Source organism: Lacerta agilis, chromosome 14 (genome assembly GCF_009819535.1).
Source record: "Lacerta agilis isolate rLacAgi1 chromosome 14, rLacAgi1.pri, whole genome shotgun sequence".
NCBI lineage: Eukaryota > Metazoa > Chordata > Lepidosauria > Squamata > Lacertidae > Lacerta > Lacerta agilis.
Genome location: NC_046325.1, coordinates 18,871,306 through 18,892,851, shown reverse-complemented (window position 1 = coordinate 18,892,851; position 21,546 = coordinate 18,871,306). Strand labels below are relative to the sequence as shown.

General features: G+C 43.5%; 1 protein-coding gene across 1 annotated transcript in view; it reads right to left on the bottom strand.

The window, feature by feature from the left end:
- The window catches only part of LOC117057547 (hemicentin-1-like), a 29,016-nt gene that overhangs the window by 3,064 nt on the left and 4,406 nt on the right, over positions 1-21,546 (bottom strand). The window contains exons 4-12 of the mRNA XM_033168397.1: positions 20,857-21,150; positions 20,650-20,757; positions 20,457-20,515; positions 17,994-18,000; positions 16,680-16,801; positions 6,838-7,153; positions 5,819-6,115; positions 4,735-5,028; positions 1,324-1,662 (exon numbers count right to left, since the gene is read on the bottom strand). Of these exons, the coding sequence (XP_033024288.1) occupies positions 1,324-1,662; positions 4,735-5,028; positions 5,819-6,115; positions 6,838-7,153; positions 16,680-16,801; positions 17,994-18,000; positions 20,457-20,515; positions 20,650-20,757; positions 20,857-21,150 (1,836 nt within the window). The remainder of the gene's footprint in view (positions 1-1,323; positions 1,663-4,734; positions 5,029-5,818; positions 6,116-6,837; positions 7,154-16,679; positions 16,802-17,993; positions 18,001-20,456; positions 20,516-20,649; positions 20,758-20,856; positions 21,151-21,546) is intronic.

The following is a 21,546-nucleotide window of genomic DNA, read 5'->3' as shown; positions in this document are numbered from 1 at the left end:
ATAACCATTTCTAAAGCCAGAGAAGGAAAGGTAGTATTGCATGGAGCCTAAAATATCTGGATGTGGGAGCTAGGCAGGCTGCCCTGGAGCATGACAATGGCAGGGAGCGACCACGGAAAATGATCTCTTGCTGGTCATCATGTGTCATGGTGAAGTCGGTTGTAGCACCCAGAGAAAGGAGAGATGAGTTCCACAGGTAGGTTTATTCCAATGACAGATGTAGAATGTGGGAATACGTTTTTGGGACTTCCCGCGCTTTGCCGCTTCACAAAAACCTTCCGCGCTAATGCACGGAAGAAATAAGATCCAGCTAGTGACTGCTGCCTGGATCCCTCCGCACTTGCTAGAAAGCGCGCCAGGAAGCTTCTCAGTAACGGCCGAAAGCTGTTTCCCGCCCGGAAACACAGATTAATGCAATGTTATGATTGGTTTATGCAAATGCTATGACGCTGTTCAGTTTATCAATAAATGGCCCCTGCTCTCTGTTAGCGACGACGAGTGCACTTGGAAACACAAGAGAGAGAACAAGTAATGTGAGACAAGCACAGAGAGAAATGAAAGAGAAACTAAGGAAAGAACGCGCACAGACAGTAGTTGGGAGAGCGCACCCCAACCATTGACTGCAGTCTCTTTATTTCTTATTTTTATTTGGCCGCTTTCCTACTTTTGGCCGCACCTTTTGCTATTCTTTTCGCTGCCTATCCTTTCCTCTTCGGAACCTTCAGAAACTTTCATAACAACCTTCAGAACTCCAGAAAACATCTTACGACTTTCAGTAAAACCTCATAACCAGCGGACCCATCATAACCAGTGGGAGCAGGCTCTCCAGGATTACTGGTTATCCCAGAAGTTGGTTATCCCCACAGTAGAAGTGGCAGGTCTTGGCTTTAGCATCCTAGTTTAGCTGCTCTGTTCTGGTGCAGTGTGTGGGGTCTCTCATGCAGAAAAGTGAACATAGAGGCGTTCCTCGCTACACCTCTCTATTCCATTGCCTTATGTAATTTTCTCTCCAGCGTGGTTCAAATCTGGTTATCAGAGCTGGGCTGGGAGAAAAGTCCTTCAAGCAACGGAGTCAAGGCAAGGGTGCAGAGCAACTGCACATTTTATTCTCTTGTAAAAACAGAAACAGCCCAGCTGCTTTATATCTCAATGAGGCAGATACATGAATAAAACTAGGGCCCTGTCAGGTTTGTTTAGCCTGGAGTTAATGTGAATCACTTCAAAGGACATGCTTTAAAACAGTATTTTACATCAAGGACTTCCATGTGAAATATGTTTAGTGCTTTAAAAAAGGTTTTACGCCCACCGCCCTGACTCCCTTACCTTCTATTTTCAATGCCACCTTCCTTTCAGCAGTGTCAGGAGTATGCAGAACAAAACATATATACTCCCCAGCATCCTCATCCCTTACATCTTGGAGGTAGAGGGTGGCATTGCCCTCTTGCAGCCGCATCGCATCAAGCACTGCTCCCCTTGGTCTAGACGCTGTGGTGTTGGTATCAAACTTTGCAACGGTTCTTCCTCTCAGCCACCATGTCACAATCAGGAAATCAACATTTATGGGCCTGGGAGGGTCTAAGGAGAAATGGCAAGGCAGGTATACATCAGAGTGTGGCCCTGCCTGGACTGGGGATGAAGGGACTTGGATTATCACAGCTGCCCCTGAAAAAGACAAAGAGATACAGTTAGACTATAATTAGGCTGGACCTCCATTGCAGGCTAAAGCCATCTTAAGCCAGTTCTAACTACTATGATTCCTGCAAACTGTAGTTATGCAAAAAAAAAGGAATTCCTGAAGCTCTTTGGTTAAAAAAACAAAAACAGGCTGGTTAGAGGAGTTTGAGGACTAGTTTAAATCTGAATGTAGGATGTGCCTTTGACTTCTTAATAATAATAATAATAATAATAATAATAATAATAATTTATTTGTACCCCACCCATCTGCTGTGGTGTATGGGGTGTTAGGGGAGGGAACTCAGCTCTCACCTGTGGCTCCTATTACAGTATTATTATTATTATTATTATTATTATTATTATTAATAATAATATACCCTATACCAGGAGGTCTCAGAGCAATTCACATAACAAGAGCCGAGAAGCTGTCAGCAGTCGATAGAGGCCACGCCCTGGGAAAGGCTTTGACTGGTCGGCTAAATGAGGTGAGGGTACGGTAGCTACTGGGTCTCAAACCCGCATTGAGTAAAGGGACTTCTCCTGCGTGCGAAGACAAGTTCCAGCAGATTGAGCCAATGAGACCAATGCTGGGTCTAAGAGAGTAGAAGGCGGTTTCTGCACATGCTGTAGAGGAAAGTGAAGGGCAGATGGGAAGACAGCCCATCTAGTAGAAGGAAAAAACTCTGACCCTAAACCTCCACTCCCTTGTGGGACATCTTCAGCAAAGGCTAAGGAGTAAACCCTACACAAATCTGGAGTGGAGTCCCTTAGACAGTTTGATGGTGCTTTGTACTCCTCCTCCTGGCAACTCCTGAGCCAAGTTGGTGCCAAACATATTGCTCTGGTTTGCTTTGGAGCGCAACAGTAAGGCCAAGAGGGGAGTCTTGCGCCCCTCTCCAACCTGCTGTTGAAGGAAAAAGAAGTTTCTTAGGAACACAGGAAGTGCCTTATACTGAATCAGACCACCGGTCTGCCTAGGTCAGTACTGTCTACACCATGGGTCCAATCGCCTTCTAAATCCGGCCTGCAGACGGTCTGGGAATCAGCGGGTTTTTACATGAGTAGTAGGCCTATGTGTGCTTTTATTTAAAATGCATCTCTGGGTTATTTGTGGGGCATAGGAATTTGTTCACCCCACCCCCCAATATAGTCCGGCCCGCCACAAGGTCTGAGGGACAGTGGATTGGCCCCCTGCTGAAAAAGTTTGCTGACCCCTGGTCTACACTGACTGGCAAAGGCTTTCCAGGGTTTCAGACAGGAAACTTTCCCTAGTTCTTCTAGGACTAGGCCGCCTGCCCACCCACCCGCTTCCCAGCTCCTGCTGGTCTTTGCGAAGCCGCCTCTCCCTCCCTCCCTCCTCCCCCATCACCCTCGCCCCCAGGAGCCACCCCAGCTAGCGAGGGTCCTCCGGGTGAGGGGCTGCAACTTACATGCACCCTGCAAGGACAGCAGCAAACACGAGAAGCTGAGCATTTTGTGGCCGCATTGCTTACTTTCATTTCTCCAGAAAGGATGTGAGCGCAATGTGCTGAGAGATAAAAGTTCAGTTGAGCTGCGGCTTCCTGGCGCCAGAGCAAAACATTTCTGGTTTTAAGCCAGCAGACCCAGCCAGGCGTGTAGAAGTTAGGCACGTTTCGTTTCATTTTAGTTTGTACTGGTGATTTCAAAGTCTCCTTTGCATAACTGTTTTTAACAATGATGCCTGTGTTCCATTCGATATTTTGTGAGCCGCTTAGAGGTTTTCTTAAAACCGTGTGGTATATATGAATGTTGTTAAATAATTTAAAATAGAATGTGTATACACCTGCTTTTAAAAAATGGTTGCCGAGGGGAGAACGTCACCTTAGTTTTTAGATGGCTCATCAAGAGCCTTGTTCTTGAAACTTTTTGCTTCAGGCCTTGAGGATTATTACAGTCACAAAATGGCAGGGCAGAGGCAGAGCAGGTCACAAACGATCGGCAGAGTTTGCCATAAGCAGCTGGCAGTCACAGATCTCCTCTGTTAAGAATGATTTGTAATGGCCCAAAGCTTATTGGGAGCCCATAGGTGCCAACTCCCTGGGGCCCTGGGTGCCTGATCACCCAAAAATTCCCCATGAAGGTGCCGGACACCCACAAAATTGGTGTATCTGGGCATTGGGAGAGTGCGCTGTTCCCCAAGTCAGCATTGAGCCCCTGGGCATAATTTAATGCTGTTTCCTGGATGGATGATTTTATAGAATCGTAGAATTGAAGAGTTGGAAAGGTCCCTGAGGACCATCAATTCCAACCCTCTGAATTGCAGGAATCTTTTGCCCAACGCCAGGCACTGGTGGTGTAAATTCTTTTCTCCTACATTTGAATTACTACACATTTGGGATTTTTTTTTTCCTTTTAGAAAAAACACTTTATTGAAAATTGTTTCTTCTTACAGAATTCAGAACACAAAAAAAACAAGAAACATAACTTGGTACAGGTGAAACTAAAGTATAGCCATACAGATAATGCAGGATATAATGTGAAAAACTAAAGGAGAAAGGAAATCATATTACACACAAACTGGGACGGGGAGGGCAATGATGGGGAAAGAGGAGAGGCAGAATGGGAACAACCCTGTGCCAAAATGTCATTCCGTGGACTGTTAGATAGCCAAGACATCATCTGGCTTTTCCCTCCTGACTTTCGACATCTTCTTCAGGAGGGTTTGGTCATTCGGCGCAGCTTGGTCTAACTTGGCTGCTAAGTAAGAGAGAGAACGCAATAATCAGGTTCCTCCAATCTGCAATCTGCAGTCCTGTGCCCAAGCATTGCAGCTTTGCCTCCCCATGGATTCTGCTGCCCTTTCTGCGACCACTCCCAGCAGCCCAACTTACCTCTGCGTCTTTGGTACATCAACGTCACTCCAACTCCCATGCCAAGTCCCACAAGATGTCCCACAGATCCTAGCAGCCAGGTCAGCGGTGATCCAAAGTATCCTGGAGCTGGAGGAAAGTCAGTTGGAGATGCAGGTTTAAGTTTTGGCCCCTTGTGATTTGGTACTACATTCTGGGGATGAGGGGAGGGCAATTCCATCACCCTCACCTTCTGGCTCCCAGGGGATCGTCTCCTCCAGTGGTGCCTCCAATGCTTCGTGTTGTACCCGGCAGGTATAATTGGCTGCAAAAAGGCCCTGCTTTGGGAAGAAGACGCTTCCGGTTGAGAACGTTTCATTAGGATTCTTTACAAATTCCGACTCATATATTCTCTCTTGTATCGGCTTCCCATTTTGTAGCCACTGCACTGTAACGTTTTGTGGGTAAAACCCACATACTAGGCACTCAGCTACCAAGAACGTCTTCCCTGGTGGCCTGGTGACCATATGAAGTTCTGGGCGAGCTGCAAGGAGAAGAAAGAGATGTTGAGGTCCTGCAAGTCTGGGGATAGCTACTAGAGGGAGACATTGCAGATTATAAAGGCAACCCACCTAACAGTCTCTAAAGGCCACAGTTGTATGAAATGCATTACACGAGAGCAGCTCAGCACCAGAGCATTTGCCTTGCATGCAGAAGGTCCCAGGATCAATCTCTGGTGTCTCTATTGCATAGTTGCAGTTTGCCTTGAGAAGTCACTATTGTATAGCTGCAGTTTGCCTTGAGAAGGCTATTCCCCTCCCCTGCCATCATTTCCCCCCAGTCGAATTAAGAGTTGCACTCCTGACATCATCACCATCACAACCATCATCATCATCATAATTTATTTATACCCTACCCATCTGGCAGGGTTTCCACAGCCACTCTGGGCAGCTCCCAACAGAATATTAATATAGCGACAAACCATCAAACATTAAAAACTTCCCTGAACAGGGCAGTCTTCAGATGTCTTCTAAAAGTCATATGGTTGTTTATTTCCTTAACGTCTGACAGGAGTGCGTTCCATAGGGCGGGAGCCACTCCCGAGAAGGATCTCCGCCTGATTCCCTGTAACCTTACTTCTCGCAGGGATGGAACCACCAGAACGCCCTCCAAGCTGGACCTCAGTGTCCAGGCAGAACAATGGGAGTGAAGACGCTACTTCAGTTTGACCCCAAGAGAAGAACGGGGCAAAGAAGGATTTGGAGTATGTCCCCTTAACTGTAGGAACAATACAGGACTAGAACCTGTAGCCAATCAGAAAGGCTCCCACTTACCTTGCACCTTGAGCTCAAAATCTTGACTGATTGGGTCTTTCACCGCTTTGTGTTGGATGAGGCACGAGAAGGTAACACCAGCATCAGAGATTTGTGGCGTGAACTCCAGGACACTCTCTGCATAGAAGAGACCATTGGGCCCGGGCTGGACAGGCGGTGAGTCAACTTTCAGAGTCTCACTGCCTCGCAGCCACTTCACAGAGACATTGCCAGGATAAAAGTCGGAAGCTGCGCACATCAAGTTGCTTGGTTCGCCCATCTCTACGTCTGTGAGGCCGAGTGTTAGACGTGGGGGAGCTGGAGGGAGAGAGGAGAGTTAGGAGAGCATCTCCTTGGGCAGCTTAAGTGTGCTTTGTTAAAGGGTGCTGGGAACTGTAGCTCTGTGAGCAGCAAGCTACAGTTCCCAGGATTCTTCAGAGGAAGCAATATCCATTAAATGTGCTTTAAATGTATGGCACATCAGTGCACTATGCTAATCGTTTCTGGTTCCGTTTTCATTCAGCGGAGTCACCCAGAAAGTCTTCCTGAATCTTCTTTCTCAGTTCAGCTCATCTGTTGGTGAATTCCCACGTGTGAATAAACCCCTCACCCATTCTAGTTCTACTTAAAGTATTTATTGAAGAATTAACATGACAACTTATACAACTACTGCCCTGAGGGAATTAAAGTAAAAGTAAGTACAGAGAATTATTCTTGATTGTTTCTATATTATGGAGGAGACACAACCTGGTTAGAGCAAAAAGCTATAGAGTTTTGAGGGGAAAATACGCAGAGGCAGAACAGGCTAGAGAGCCACAACTGGGTCTCACTAAGAAGAGGAAGTGGTTCGTAACGCCTTTTTTTCTGGAAAATGTGGTGCCAGAACTCATCAAGAGCAGCTCCCGTGTTCTCTCAACAATGGCAATGGCGCCCACCTGAGAGGTGCTGGAACTGAGTTCCGGCTCAAAAAAAGGCCTGGTAATTAGCATGGGCAGGGGGGCGAGGGGACCCAGGGTCGCACAGGAAAGGCTCCCACTTACCTACCACAACCAGCTCAAAATCTTGACTGATTGGGTCTTTTGCTGCTTGGTGTTGGATGAGGCACGAGAAAGTAACACCAGCGTCGGAGATCTGTGGCGTGAACTCCAGGACACTCTCTGCATAGAAGAGGTAGTTGGACCCAGGCTTGCCAGCGGGCGAGTCAACTTTCAGAGTCTCACTGCCTCGCAGCCACTTCACAGAGAGACGGGCAGGGTAATAGTCGGATGCTGCACATGTCAAGTTGCTTGGTTTGCCCAGCACCACTTCTGTGGGGCCGAGTGTTAGGCGTGGGAGAGCTGGAGGGAGAGAGGAGAGTTAGGAGAGCATCTCCTTGGGCAGCTGAAAGGGCGCTGGGAACTGTAGATCTGTGAGCAGCAAGCTGCAGTTCCTAGGATTCTTCACAGGAAGCCACACGTGTTAAAAGTGCTCAAAATGTATGGCATGGATGTGACTTCCCTCTTCCCTTCCACAATAGAAAGAAACTCTCAGTACAAGGAAGCTGTTGCAGAAGTCATGGTTCAAAGCATGCACTGGGGATCTGCAGTTCAAATCTCACTTTGCCCATGAACTCATTAAGGTGGCCTTTATGTTAGTCACTATCCTCTTAGCCCCAAGTCCTCCCTGGCCCACCCCCAAATGCAGTAAGAGCTGCAGACCTATATCTCCACTATGTCATCCCTCAAGGTCTGGACAAACTGTCCTGCTTGGACTACTGCAATGTGCTCTACGTGGGGCTACCTTTGAAGGTGACCCAGAAACTACAACTAATCCAGAATGCGGCATCCAGACTGGTGACTGGGAGTAGCCGCCGAAACCACATAACACAGGTCTTCAAAGACCCACATTGGGTCCCAGTACGTTTCTGAGCACAATTCAAAGTGTTGGTGTTGACCTTTAAAGCCCTAAACGGCCTTGGCCCAGTATACCTGAAGGAACGTCTCCACCCCCATCGTTCTGCCCGGACACTGAGGTCCAGCGCTGAAGGCCTTCTGGCGTTTCCGTCCCTGCAAGAAGTGAGGTTACCAGGAACCAGGCAGAGGGTCTTCTTAGTAGTGGTGCCCGCCCTGTGGAACGCCCTCCCATCAGATATCAAGAAAATAAACAACAATCTCACTTTTACAAGACATCTGAAGGCAGCCCTATTTAGGGAAGGTTTTAATGTTTGATGTTTTATCACATCATTATTATTGTTATCATCATCATCATCATCATCATCACGACCACCACCACCATCTGTTGGAAGCCGCCCAGAGTGGCTGGGGAAACCCAGCCAGACGGGTAGGCTATAAATAAACTGGGGAACAATTTTTTTGTTGCATTGACGCCTGCATTTGTTCTAACCTAATTTTGACGTGCTGGTTTTGTATCTGAAGTTGGTTTTGTTCTGTAAGCTCTAGTGTTTTTGCAATTCATGTTTTTCACTTTTCACCACAATCTTTGTTTTTTACAATGCAAGAATTCAATATTTTATTAAACACATAGCCAAAGTGGTATAATATGAGTATAAAGTGACTTATATAGCATTGAACATGACATGCAGAGCAGGCATGTACAACTCCCAATAGACTGTGATCTACTCACAGTATAAAAAACAACTGGCAGTGATCTATCCTTTTTTTTTGGAAGCCAAAGTTGTTGAGCTTTTTTTTTTTTGGAAAGGCAAAGTTGTAGGGCTTTTTAAATGAAGAGTTGTTGAGATTCTTTTTGGAAGCTGAAGTTCGAAGTTGTTTACCTTTTTAAAAAGAAAATAAATAAATACATTAAAAAAAAAAGATTGCTGAGGGTCCAGAGATTGACCAGGATCTACCAGGAGTACCCCAAGATCTACCAGCAGATCGCGACCTACCTGTTGGACATGCCTGATGTATAGCATTAAAAATTACATGTATATATATCTATGTACAGTTGGAGGTAAGCAAAAAATGTATTCCCTTGGGATACACAGTACAAGCTGTTGTTATTCAGGTAAGAATTTGCGCTTGTAGCTCTTGCTTTTGTGGACTGGCACAGGGGATTCTCTTTTGATGGTCCAACAGTAGTCTGCCATCATAGTTTTGTCCCATCGCCCTTGATAACGCTCTTCCATTGTCTTCAGGTCTTTTTTTTTAAAATCATATTTATTGATTTTCCCATACATATCTCCAATTACCAATCAAATTAAAATCCAAATTAATTATACAATTCCCAATTAAAACAATTCCAATCATGCCAATTTTTTACATTTTTTTGGACTTCCCATGTCTCGGACTCCGGAGCGATCTTCACCTCTCTTTCAGTTGCATTCACAATCCTAATACTTTCACAGCCTCTGATATATGCCAGCAAGCAGACGCGATTATAATGAATAATGTCTCTGTATGGATAAGGTCACTCTCATTCCAAATGCCACATTCCAGCCACCGCCATCTTCTCCTTCTCCTTCTATTACAAGCCGAACTTCAGGGGGGACTGCGCATGCGTCGGCGTGGGTAGACGCTCACCCGTATCGCTCCTGGAACTCACTGAATTAAAAGCCTGAAAAACAAATAATTTATGGCAAACTGATAGCAGAGACAACCCACCGAGAACTGTGTTTACGTCTAAGTCCTGGACTGGGGTGAGTCAGAGTTTAAAAACGGTCGTAAATTCACCTATTTGGCAAAGACTTGAGAAGGCCTTAACAAGATGGCCAAGTCTATTAAGGAGCTGGGGGAGATGATCCAGCGTTCGGAGATAAATGTCCGTGCTGATATGCAAGAACTGAAAGCAGAAATGAGAAGAATGACTGCTACATTAGAAAAAGTCACAAAAATAGCAGAGCATGCAAAAGAGGTAGCAGAAGGAAATGCAAATAAAATAAAAACCTTGACAAAAAGAATTTCGCAAATGAATGATAGACAGCGTAGAAGGAATTTGAAGTTCTCTGGCATTTCTGAGGACATTGGAAATAAGGACCTGGAAAAGGGGATGTTTGAATGGCTCAAAGAACAAGGAATTGTAATTGAGCAATGTGAAATCGAGAGAGTGCATCGTTTGTTTACACCACGAGGAGGCGCCGGAACTCCCAGGGATGTAATAATGGCATTTACAAGGGAGAAGTTAAGAGATCAAATCTATAAATCTCTTCGACAGAAAGCAGACCTGCAGTTTAAACAGCGAAAGGTCATAGTGAGACAAGATTTCTCTCCAGAAACGCTGCAAGAAAGGAAACAAATGCAGCAGTACGCACAAGCTCTATACAAACATAAAATCCTCTTTTCCTGGGCCTACCCTGCTACACTGGTGGTCTATAAAGATGGCAGGAAATACTCGGCTAAGAACCCTGACGAAGCAAAAAAAATGCTAACTGACCTAGAAGTTGGAATACTAGGACGGATAGAGCAAGAACTCTCAAGTTCGGAAGAACAACAGGAAGACCAACAGGGAGAACCTAGTGAACCCAGTGAATCTCCAGTCCAGAGACAAGAGAGTAAAAGAAGACGGCAGTCGGGAGATGAAAGGACAGCAAGAAATAATAAATACTAGAGACAATTTAAAACGGGCTTTGGTAAATACATTTAAGGACATAAACTTTCCAGGAGTGAAGGGAGAGGAGTACAGTCCTCTAAGAAACCATGAGACAGGGATCATGGAGATCCCTATCTGAGTCTCAGGGGGGAAGGGAGAGGGGGATTGAATGGGACAGAATTGGAAATACAAAATATGTACACAGAAGGGTTCAAAAAATAAATGGTAGTCGGGACAATGGATAGATCCTTAAAGGTTTTATCGCTTAATGTTAACGGGTTGGCCTCAAATATTAAAAGATATAGGGTACAGACATTGGCAAAGAAGATGAAAGCGGATATATTATGCCTTCAGGAGACACATAGAGCTAAAGCAAATAATAGACCTTTGTTATGCTCTCAGCAATGGGGCTTAATAGAAGAATCAAAAGCGACGAACAAGGCTAGAGGGGTCGCTATACTATGTAATGCAAATCTCAGGCCAGAGGTTCTGAGCCGGAAAAAAGATAATGATGGTAGATTTATATTCTTAAAAATCAAAGTGTCACAAAAAATCTTTACAATAGCTAATATATATAGTCCAAACACAAGACAGAAAAAATTTATAAAGAAAATCTTGAATAAACTGCAGCTTTACGCTGAAGGGGAAGTTATCGTTACAGCAGATTTTAACTGGAATATAAAAAACGATAACACATTTAGATTATCTAAATGGGGATTAAAGGATGTGTTTGAGATGGGTAATCCCAGCACTAAACCTACTTTTTTTTCCAACAGACACAAGAGTTTTTCTTATATCGATTATGTGTTAATTAAAGAGGGGAATGAAATTAGCGTTAAAACGGCAAATACTATGGGAATATGGATATCAGACCATGCTCCACTATTTGTGGAGCTGGGGCTGGAAGAAGATGGGAAAAGTAGGAGATGGCGGTATAATAATCTAATAATGGCAAAAGAGATTGATAGGGAATATATCAGAAATCAAATTGACTGGTACTTTAAAGAGAATAATGGCTCAGCCGAGATCCCGGTAGTGTGGGACGCTTTCAAAGCTGTTATAAGAGGACATTGTATACTGAAAGAGAATGCTATTAAGAAGAAGTGGTACTCGGGGAGACAGGAAAAAATTAAAGAGATTGAATTCTTGCAACAACAGCAACAGGTAAAATATCTAAGGAGTAGGAAGGAGCAGTTAAGAAAGTTAAAACAGGAACTGGATGAGTTGGATATAGTTGCGGTGTGGAAGAGAGATAATATGATCAAAAACGATTTTCAGAGAACCTCAATAGGATCATATAAGAGACTTGCAAACTATTTAAAGAAAAGAAGGGACAAACAGAGGGTGAAGGCCATTAAGACCAGAAGGAAAACACTCACACAAAGCTCTAAAGAAATAAGGAAAGAATTTGCAGAATTCTATCAATCTCTATATACAGAAGAAAATAAAAATATCAGTAGGGAAAGCTTAGGGTTTAAAATTGAAGAAAGTGATAGATTGAGACTGAAGGAGGAAATCTCTCTGGAAGAAATAGAGAATGTAGTTAAATCATTTAAGAGTAAGAAATCACCAGGATTAGATGGAATTACTGCAGACTTTTATAAAGAAACAATTCATATCCTGGGCGCAGAACTAAAAAAAGTATTTAATAATATCCTAGAAGGGGGGAAAGCCCCAGATACCTGGAAACTAGCGGAAATAGTAGTGATTGAAAAACCACAAAAGGACCCTACAGAGGTGGGGTCATACAGACCAATCAGTTTATTAAATCAAGACTATAAGATATTTACAAAGATCCTAGCAAGACGATTGGAAAAGGTACTACCCAAAATAATTAAGGAAGATCAATATGGATTTGTTAAGGGAAGATACATAGGACACCCTATAAGAAACGTATTAAACGTACTAACAAGCAGGGTAAAAGGTAAACTGGCGGTTTTAAAATTGGATGTGTATAAGGCCTTTGACACGATTAGACATAAGTTCTTATGGAACATCATGCGGGAGGTAGGATTAGGAGAAAACTTTGTGGAAGCAATCCGAGAAGTGTATAGAGAAGGGAAGGCTGTGGTCAGAGTGAATGAGGGGGTTTCAGATCAATTCAATATACAAAGAGGAGTTAAACAAGGATGCCCACTCTCACCGCTACTATTTGTGTTGGGTATGGAGTACTTGGCAGACAGGATACGAAATTCAGTAAGGATAAAAGGATATAAGAAAGGAAAGGAGGAAATTAAGTTGAACATGTATGCAGATGATATCCTATTATTATTTACAAACCCCCTTGAGGGCGTAAGAGAACTTATGATAATCCTGAAGGACTTTAAAGAGGAGTCAGGATTGGGAGTAAATTTGGAAAAGTCCGAAATTCTGTTTTGGGACGTAAACAAAGAGGAGAAGAAGGAAATTGCAAAAATGACAAGGATGGATATTAATAAGAAAAAAATTAAATATTTGGGGGTAAATATCATAAAAAATATTGCTAGGATTCCAGATGTAAACTACAAAGAAGCATGGAGGAAGATCAAGAAGGATATAAAATCATGGAAAAATAAGAATTTATCTATTCTAGGTAGGATTAGAGCAGTTAAAATGTTTCTGGTACCGAAATTATTATATTTATTTCAAGTAATTGCACTACCCATTAGGAAAATATGGTTCAAAACATGGAATAAGGTATTTAAAAATTGGATTTTTGGAAGCAAAAGAGTTAGAACCCCAGACATAGTAAATTACTCACCGCAAGAAGAGATGGGATGGGGAATACCAAACTTAGAATTTTATTACGAAACATTTCAACTAAAAAATTTAATAGACATTGGATATAAGGATAGGACTAAATGGATTAGGCTGGAAAATGAAATAAATGAAGGAATAGGAAGAGAGGGGATATTTATTAGAGATATTAACTTGGCTTGTAAGAAGACAATAGGACCAAGAAAATCTGCGCTAGGAATCTGGAAGAAATGGAATACGAAATGGATGCCAACTCTCTCAAGATGGATGCCGTTAAAATACTTGCTGGAGAGTCAGGGGGAACCGGGCTGGTGGAGGAGATTGGAGGATCGGGGATTTGTTATATTGGGGAATATGTATGATGATGAAGGGAGTTTAATTAAAAAAAATGTTTTTTTGGAAAAAATAGGAAAACAATATTGGTTGAAAGTGGAAGGACTTTATGATTTGATAAAAACAGAAAGAGCGGAGGAGATGAGGAGGACGGAGATGAAAGTGGATTTGGTGTTGAACAGAAGACAAACAACAGAGAAGGGGATAGCGGGGATGTTGTACGGATTCATGGTGAGGGATAAAGAAAGAATGATAAGAATAATACAGAGTAAATGGGAGCACGAGGGTGTTATTCATCAAAGTGTAGTCCAAGAATTAATGAAGAATATAAATAATATTAAAATAGAAAAGTTTAAAGAATTAAGTAGAAAATTTTTATTAAAATGGTATAGAACTCCGGCACAAATGGCGTATATAGTGAAAGGGTTTAGTCCCAAATGTTGGCATTGCGGTCAGGAAAAAGGATTTTATTCCCACATGTGGTGGGAATGCAGTCTGGTTAAGGAATATTGGCAAAAGATTACAAAGGTAATTTCTGGATTATTTCAAATAAATATAGAAGTGAATAGGGATTTACTATTTTCGGGAATACTGGGAAATAACAAAGTAAAAAGTAATATGCAAGAGCTGTATAAGATTATGATTCTAGCCGGAATGGCAGTTATTGCACTGGGATGGAAAGAAAAGGCTAAATGGGAAATGGGAAAAGGGAATGATTATGTTTTTGAATACGTACAATCTGAAATATTTGCACAGATAGCGGCAGAGGATAGTTGGGAAAATAAATGCCAAAGAATTACAAATAAATGGGCATTTTATAGGAATTGGATAGAAAGGGGTGAAGCCAACCCAAATATACAAGCTCGAATGAACAGACTGTGTACATGGATAAAGATCTGAAGAACGAAGGTCTGTCCAGAGGGGAGGGTGGGAGGGGAGGGGGAGGGGGGAAAAGAAAAAGAAAAAGAAAAGGTCTATTGGAGATGCTTGAGAGTGCTACCTTGTTTAGTGGCTGTTTTAAATGACGCATTCGAAATGTATTAATTGTATTCTGAACTTTGTGCATATCTTATTGTACGATGATTCTTTTTTCTGTAAATCAGCTGCAGATTTTTGTTAAGAGGTATTTATATCTTCTGAATAAATAGTTCTTTTAAAAAAAAAAAAAAACAAGCCGAACTTCTTCGCACAGCTCTCTCCCCCGCGCACATTCCATCCACTCCTTTCCAGGAGAGCCAGACACCTCCATAAATTACAATATCAATCGTCTCGTCCACCAAGGCTGGCTTCTCCCTTTGAAGTGGTGTTCAGCTTCACGGGCTCTCCTCAGCAATCAATCTTTGCTGAGCCATTACCAGCCGGAAGTCCTCCATTACTATTAAATCATTCCAAATCTTGTTTCAAGTCCATATAGTTTGTGGATGGAACGTCCAATTCTAACTAATTCACTCTCAGTCTTTAAAGTCTGCTTGCTATTTCTCTGTGAAAGTGGATTTTCTGGGGGAGGTTTCGCCCGTGTTAAGTAAAATATTGAGGCAAAACAAACATAGGGTCCAGAGCTCCCCCCCTTCCTCTCCCTCTTTCACATACCAGTATAAAGTCCATATCTTCTTCCAATTTTCATTCTTAACAGCTCAGGGCTGAATCTGTTAGCAACATTCTTCCCACTCCTTTGTCCGAGGCATGCCCAAAACCTTTAGCCAAATATATATTTCCAGTCGTGCACGAATGGGGCCGGCTTCGAGAAGCTCCGATCCTCCACGAGCCCTATGCGCCCAGGCCCCCCCACTCGGTCCCGAAGTATCAAAGTGGGCTGAGGGGCATCCGCGGGCGAGGCAGCCCTCCCCGTCAACCCGGGGAGGTAAGGGAGGCTGCTTACTCCCATCGCAGCTGCCAAATTAACTCGTGATGGATGGCACAGATGTTACAGGTCCGCCATTCTCCCGCTGTGCATGCCGGAAGTCCCATTGTCTTCAGGTCTTGATGGAAGCGCTCTCCCTGTTCGTCACCGACTGCCCCAAGATTTTCGGGGAATTGATCTAGGTGACTGTTCAGGAAATGGAGCTTCACACTCATATCGCACCCAAGATTGTGGAAAGCCAACAACATTTTTTCAACCACAACCTCACAGTTGTCTGCTTTTTTGTTGCCAAGGAAGTTTTTGATAACCGCCATGAAAGACTGCCACGCTTTCTTCTCTTTGCAGTTCATCTTCCTGAAAATTCCTCATTTGGAACAAGGTCACATATTTGAGGTTCCTCGAGTATACCTGCTTTGATCTTCTCAAAAGACAAAGCGGGAAAAGCTGCAACTGTATGTTGAAAACATTTACCTTCACTATTTAATGCCTCCACGAACTGTTTCACCAAGCCATCTATTTTCATGTCTCCTATGTCGTTTTACAAACGCCAAAATAATTCTTTTAAATCCATCTCAGTATCAAATCCAGAATTCCTCCTTCCATGTCAGACTACTGTTGGACCATCAAACGAGAATCCCCTGTGCAAGACAACAAACACAAGAGCTACAAGTACAAATTCTTAGCTGAATAACAACAGCTTGTAGATACTGTGTATCCCCAGGGAATATTTTTTTTTATACCTCCAATTGTACATAGATATACCTGTCATGTTCAGTGCTATATAAGTCACATTTATACTCATATTATACCGGTACTACTTTGGCTATGTGTTTAATAAAATATTGAATTCTTGCATTGTGAGAAACAAATATTATAGTGAAAAGTGGAAAAACATGACTTGTAAAAAAAAAACAACTAGAGCTTACAAAACAAAGCTTCAAATATGAAATCAGGATTGAAAAAACATATAAGAACAGTTGAAAAATCTCATGCAACAGAAAATGAAAGAAAAAATTGTTCCCCAGTGTATTATTATTAGCATCATCATCATCAAACTAGGGCTCTGTCAGGTCTGTTTAGCCTGGAGTTAACATGAAGCGCTTCAAAGGATGTGCCATTTAAAATGGTATTTTATATCAAGTACTTTCATGTGAAATATATTTAGTGCTTTAAAAAACGTTTTCCGCCCGCCGCCTTGCCTCCCTTACCTTCTAATTTCAATGCCACCTTCCCTTCAGCAGTGTCAGGAGGATGGTTAACACAACACGTATACTCCCCGGCATCGTCACCCCTTACATCTGTGAGTTTGATGGTGGCGTTGCCCCTTCGAACCGCATACACATCAAAAAATGCTCCCCTCGGTCTATATGTGATGATGTTTTTATCAAACCATATAACAGTTCTTCCTCTCAACGACCATCTCACTTTCAGGATACTAGCATTTATGGTCCTGGGAGGGTCTAAAGTGAAGTAGCAAGGCATGTATGCATTAGAGCGTGGCCCGGCCTGGACTGGGGTTGAAGGGACTTGGATTATCACGGCTGCCCCTGAAAAGGACAAAGAGATACAGTTAGACTGTAATTAGACAAGACCTCCATCACAGGCTAAAGCCATCTTAAGCCAGTTTTAACTTCTAAGATTCCTGCAAACTGTAGTTATGCAAAAAAGGGATTCCTGAAGCCCTTTGGCAAAAAAAAACCCGGCTGGTTAGAGGAGTTTGAGGACTAGTTCAAATCTGAATGTCGGATGCGCTTTTGACTTCTCAATAAAAGTAACCATCTACTGTGGTGTATGGGGTGTTAGGAGAGGGGGAGTACCTCTGGTGTGGGACACTTCATGCTCTTTCTGGGGTGGCTTGTCCACCTTTGGTCACCAGCCTGCACTCAGCTCTCACCTGTGGCTAATAATAATAATAATATACCCTATATCAGGAGGTCTCGGGGCAATTCACATAACAAGATCCGAGAAGCTGTCAGCAGTCGATAGAGGCCACGCCCTGGAAAAGGCTTTGACTGGTCGGCTAAATGAGGTGAGGGTAGCTACTGGGTCTCAAACCCGCATTGAGTAAAGGGATTTCTCCTGCGTGTGAAGACAAGTTCCAGCAGATTGAGCCAATGAGACCAATGCTGGGTCTAAGAGAGTAGAAGGCGGTTTCTGCACATGCTGTAGAGGAAAGTGAAGGGCAGATGGGAAGACAGCCCATCTAGTAGAAGGAAAAAACTCTGACCCTAAACCTCCACTCCCTTGTGGGACATCTTCAGCAAAGGCTAAAGAGTAAACCCTACACAAATCTGGAGTGGAGTCCCTTAGACAGTTGGATGGTGCCTTGTATTCCTCCTCCTGGCAACTCCTGAGCCAAGTTGGTGCCAAACATATTGCTCTGGTTTGCTTTGGACCGCAACAGTAAGGCCAAGAGGGGAGTCTTGCGCCCCACTCCAACCTGCTGTTGAAGGAAAAAGAAGTTTCTTAGGAACACAGGAAGTGCCTTATACTGAATCAGACCGTCCATCCGCCTGTGTCAGTACTGTCTACAGTGGCTGGCAAAGACTCTCCAGGTTTCAGACAGGAAACATCCTCCATGTTCTTCTAGGACTAGGCCGCCTGCTGGCCCACCCGCTTCCCGGCTCCTGCTGGTCTTTGCGAAGCCGCCTCTCCCTCCCTCCCTCCTCCCCCATCACCCTCGCCCCCAGGAGCCACCCCAGCTAGCGAGGGTCCTCCGGGTGAGGGGCTGCGACTTACATGCACCCTGCAAGGACAGCAGCAAACATGAGAAGCTGGGCATTCTGGGGCCGCCTTGCTTACTTTCATTTCTCCAGTAAGGATGTGAGCGCAATGTGCACCTGAGAGACAAGAGTTCAGTTGAACTGTGGCTTCCCAGGTGCCAGATCAAAACATTCTGCTTTTAAGCAAGCCAGTCCAAGCTGGGCGTGTAGAAGTTAGGTGGGTTTCGTTTCTTTTTACAGTGGAACCTCGGTTTTCGAATGCAGTACGTTCTGAAAGACCGTTCGAGTTCCAAAATGTTCAAAAACCAAAAATTCAATACAATAGGGAAACTCAAAACGGAAGCCGCGCAGCATGTTTGACTTCTGGAAAGTGTTCGAAAACCGAAGCAGTTACTTCCGGCATTCGAGTTCCGAAACGTTCGTCAATGGAGATGTTTGAAAACCAAGGTTCTACTGCAGTTTATACTGGTGATTTCAAAGTCTCCTTTGCATGTATTTAAATAATGTTCTTAACAATACTCCATTTGATATTTTTGTGAGCCGCTTAGAGGTTTTCTTCACACCGAGTGGTATATACGAATGTTGTTAAATAATTTAAAATAGAATGTGTATACACCTGCTTTTAAAAAATGGTTGCCATGGGGAGAATGTCAGCTTAGTTTTTAGATGGCTCATCAAGCGCCTTGTTCTCGAAACTTTTTGCTTCCGGCCTTGAGGATTATTGAGGCCTAACAGTCACAAAATGGCAGGGCAGAGGCAGAGCAGGTCACAAACTAGAGGCAGAGTTTGCCATAAGCAGCTGGCAGTCACAGATCTCCTTCTCTGTTAAGAATGATTTGTAGCAGCCCAAAGCTTATTTGGGAGCCCATAGGTGCCAACTCCCTAGGGCCCTGGGTGCCCGAGCACCCAAAAATTCCCCATGAAGGGGCCAGACACCCACAAATTTTGGTGCATGTGGGCATTTGGAGTGTGCGCTGTTCCCCAAAGGAGCACTGAGTCCCTGGGCATAATTTTTTTGAATTAAATTTTTATTCACTTTTCTTTTTCTTATCATTACATATATTTCATATCGATAACATTTATGTTGTATCCCCTCTTCCCTTCCCTCCCAGGCTTCCCTAAGCTTCCACTTCTGGTTTGTTTCTCCCTTATTACATATTGCTATTTCTTAAAAATCCCTATATCATTTTTTTTGTTATTTTAAATGTTCTCTTTTTAAGAAAAATGTGAGTATTTATTTAAATCCTGCCATCAAGTCAATATGCTTCCTTTGTTTCTGCAAATATCTTATAAATGGTTCCCACTCTTTTTCAAAATCACTGTTGTCCTTTTCTCAAATTCTCTCCATCAGCTTTGCCAGTTCTGCATAATTCATCAATATCTCTTGCCATTGTTCTTTAGTTGGTACTTCTCCAGTCTTCCATTTTTGTGCTATCAGAATTCTCGCCGCTGTGGTAGCATAAATAATGTCCTCTTTTCTTTCGGCAAATCTTGACCTACTGGGCATAATTTAATGCTGTTTCAAGGACTGATAATTTCATAGAATTGTAGAATTGAAGAGTTGGAAAGGACCCCAAGGGCCATCTAGTCCAACCCTCTGTATTGCAGGAAACCTTTGCCCAACGTCAGGCACTGTTGTCAATTCTTTTCTCCTACATTTGAATTACTACACATTTGGGATTTTTTTTTCTTTTAGAAAAAACACTTTATTGAAAATTGTTTTCCATACAAAATTCAGAACACAAAAAAACAAGAAACGTAACTTGGTACAGGTGAAACTAAAGTATAGCCATACAGATAATGCAGGGTATAATGTGAAAAACTAAAGGAGAAAACAAAACATATCATGCACAAACTGGGACGGAGTGGGCAAAGATGGGGAAAGAGGAGGTGACAGAATGGGAGATGTGTTGATAAAGCAGGACCAGGCAGGATTGAACCCTCTTGCTCTCGATCTGCAGTCAGAACGGGGAGGAAAGGAGATGCAACTTCTTGTTCCCCCAGCCTCCCCCCTGACATGATGGGTTTATTAACCTTAATTAAACAGTAGCCCAACTCTCGAACCTAGGCACTATTTTGTATGTCACAACACAACTGGTCATTAGTGTGAAGGTCAGACTAGATCAGGTGTTTTTTGCACTCATTCGGTGCCCTGGGTCAGCAGAGGAACAGCCCTGAAACTAACAAATTATAATACCCATTTTAAAACCTCAATATTCTTTGGTTTCTGAGAATTCCCAAAGAGTGCAGAGCTCTACTATATGTATATAGTTTCAGAACGGAATGTTGGTTTTAAATGATTTAAATTGCCCTTAACTTTAAAATGAATCCTCCTGCAATTATCATACTGGAAATGCCTTTTCTAGGAAATAAATAATGAAATGCAAGAATATTGCATTGCCTGGAACAACCCTGTGCCAAAATGTCATTCCGTGGACTGTTAGATAGCCAAGACATCATCTGGCTTTTCCCTCCTGACTTTCGACATCTTCTTCAGGAGGGTTTGGTCATTCGGCGCAGCTTGGTCGTACTTGGCTGCTAAGTGAGAGAGAGAACACAATAATCAGGCTCCTCCAATCTGCAATCTGCAGTCCTGTGACCAAGCATTGCAGCTTTGCCTCCCCATGGATTCTGCTGCCCTTTCTGCCACCACTTCCAGCAGCCCAACTCACCTCTGCGTCTTAGGTATATCAACGTCACTCCAACTCCAATGCCAAGTCCCACAAGATGTCCCACAGATCCTAGCAGCCAGGTCATCGGTGATCCAAAGTATCCTGGAGCTGGAGGAAAGTCAGTTGGAGATTCAGGTTTAAGTTTTGGCCCATGTGATTTGGTACTACATTCTGGGGATGAGGGGTGGGAAATTCCATCACCCTCACCTTCTGGCTCCCATGGGATCATCTCCTTCAGTGGTGCCTCCAGTGCTTCATGTTGTACCTGGCAGGTATAATTGACTGCAAAAAGGCCCTGCTTTGGGAAGAAGACACTTCCAGTTGAGAATGTCCCATTAGGATTATGTACAAGTTCTGACTCGTATATTCTCTCTTGTATCCGCTTCCCATTTTGCAGCCACTGCACTTTAATGTTTTGTGGGTAAAACCCACATACTAGGCACTCAGCTACCAAGAACGTCTTCCCTGGTGGCCTGGTGACCATATGAAGTTCTGGGCGAGCTGCAAGGAGAAGAAAGAGATGTTGAGGTCCTGCAAGTTTGGGGACGGCCACTAGAGGGAGACATTGCAGATTATAAAGGCAACCCACCTAACAGTCTCTAAAGGCCACAGTTGTATGAAATGCATCACACGAGAGCAGCTCAGCACCAGAGCATTTGCTTTGCATGCAGAAGGTCCCAGGTTCAATCTCTGGTGTCTCCAGGTAGGGCTGGGAAAAACTGCCTCCTGAAACCCAGACAGCTGCTGCCAGGCAGCATGGACAATAATGTACTAGATAGACAAATAGTGCGAGTCCAACTATATCCTGAGACCAACAAAAAGTCACTATTGCATAGCTGCAGTTTGCCTTGAGAAGGCATTCGGGGGAAAGGTTAATTCTCCCCTCCCATGCCATCA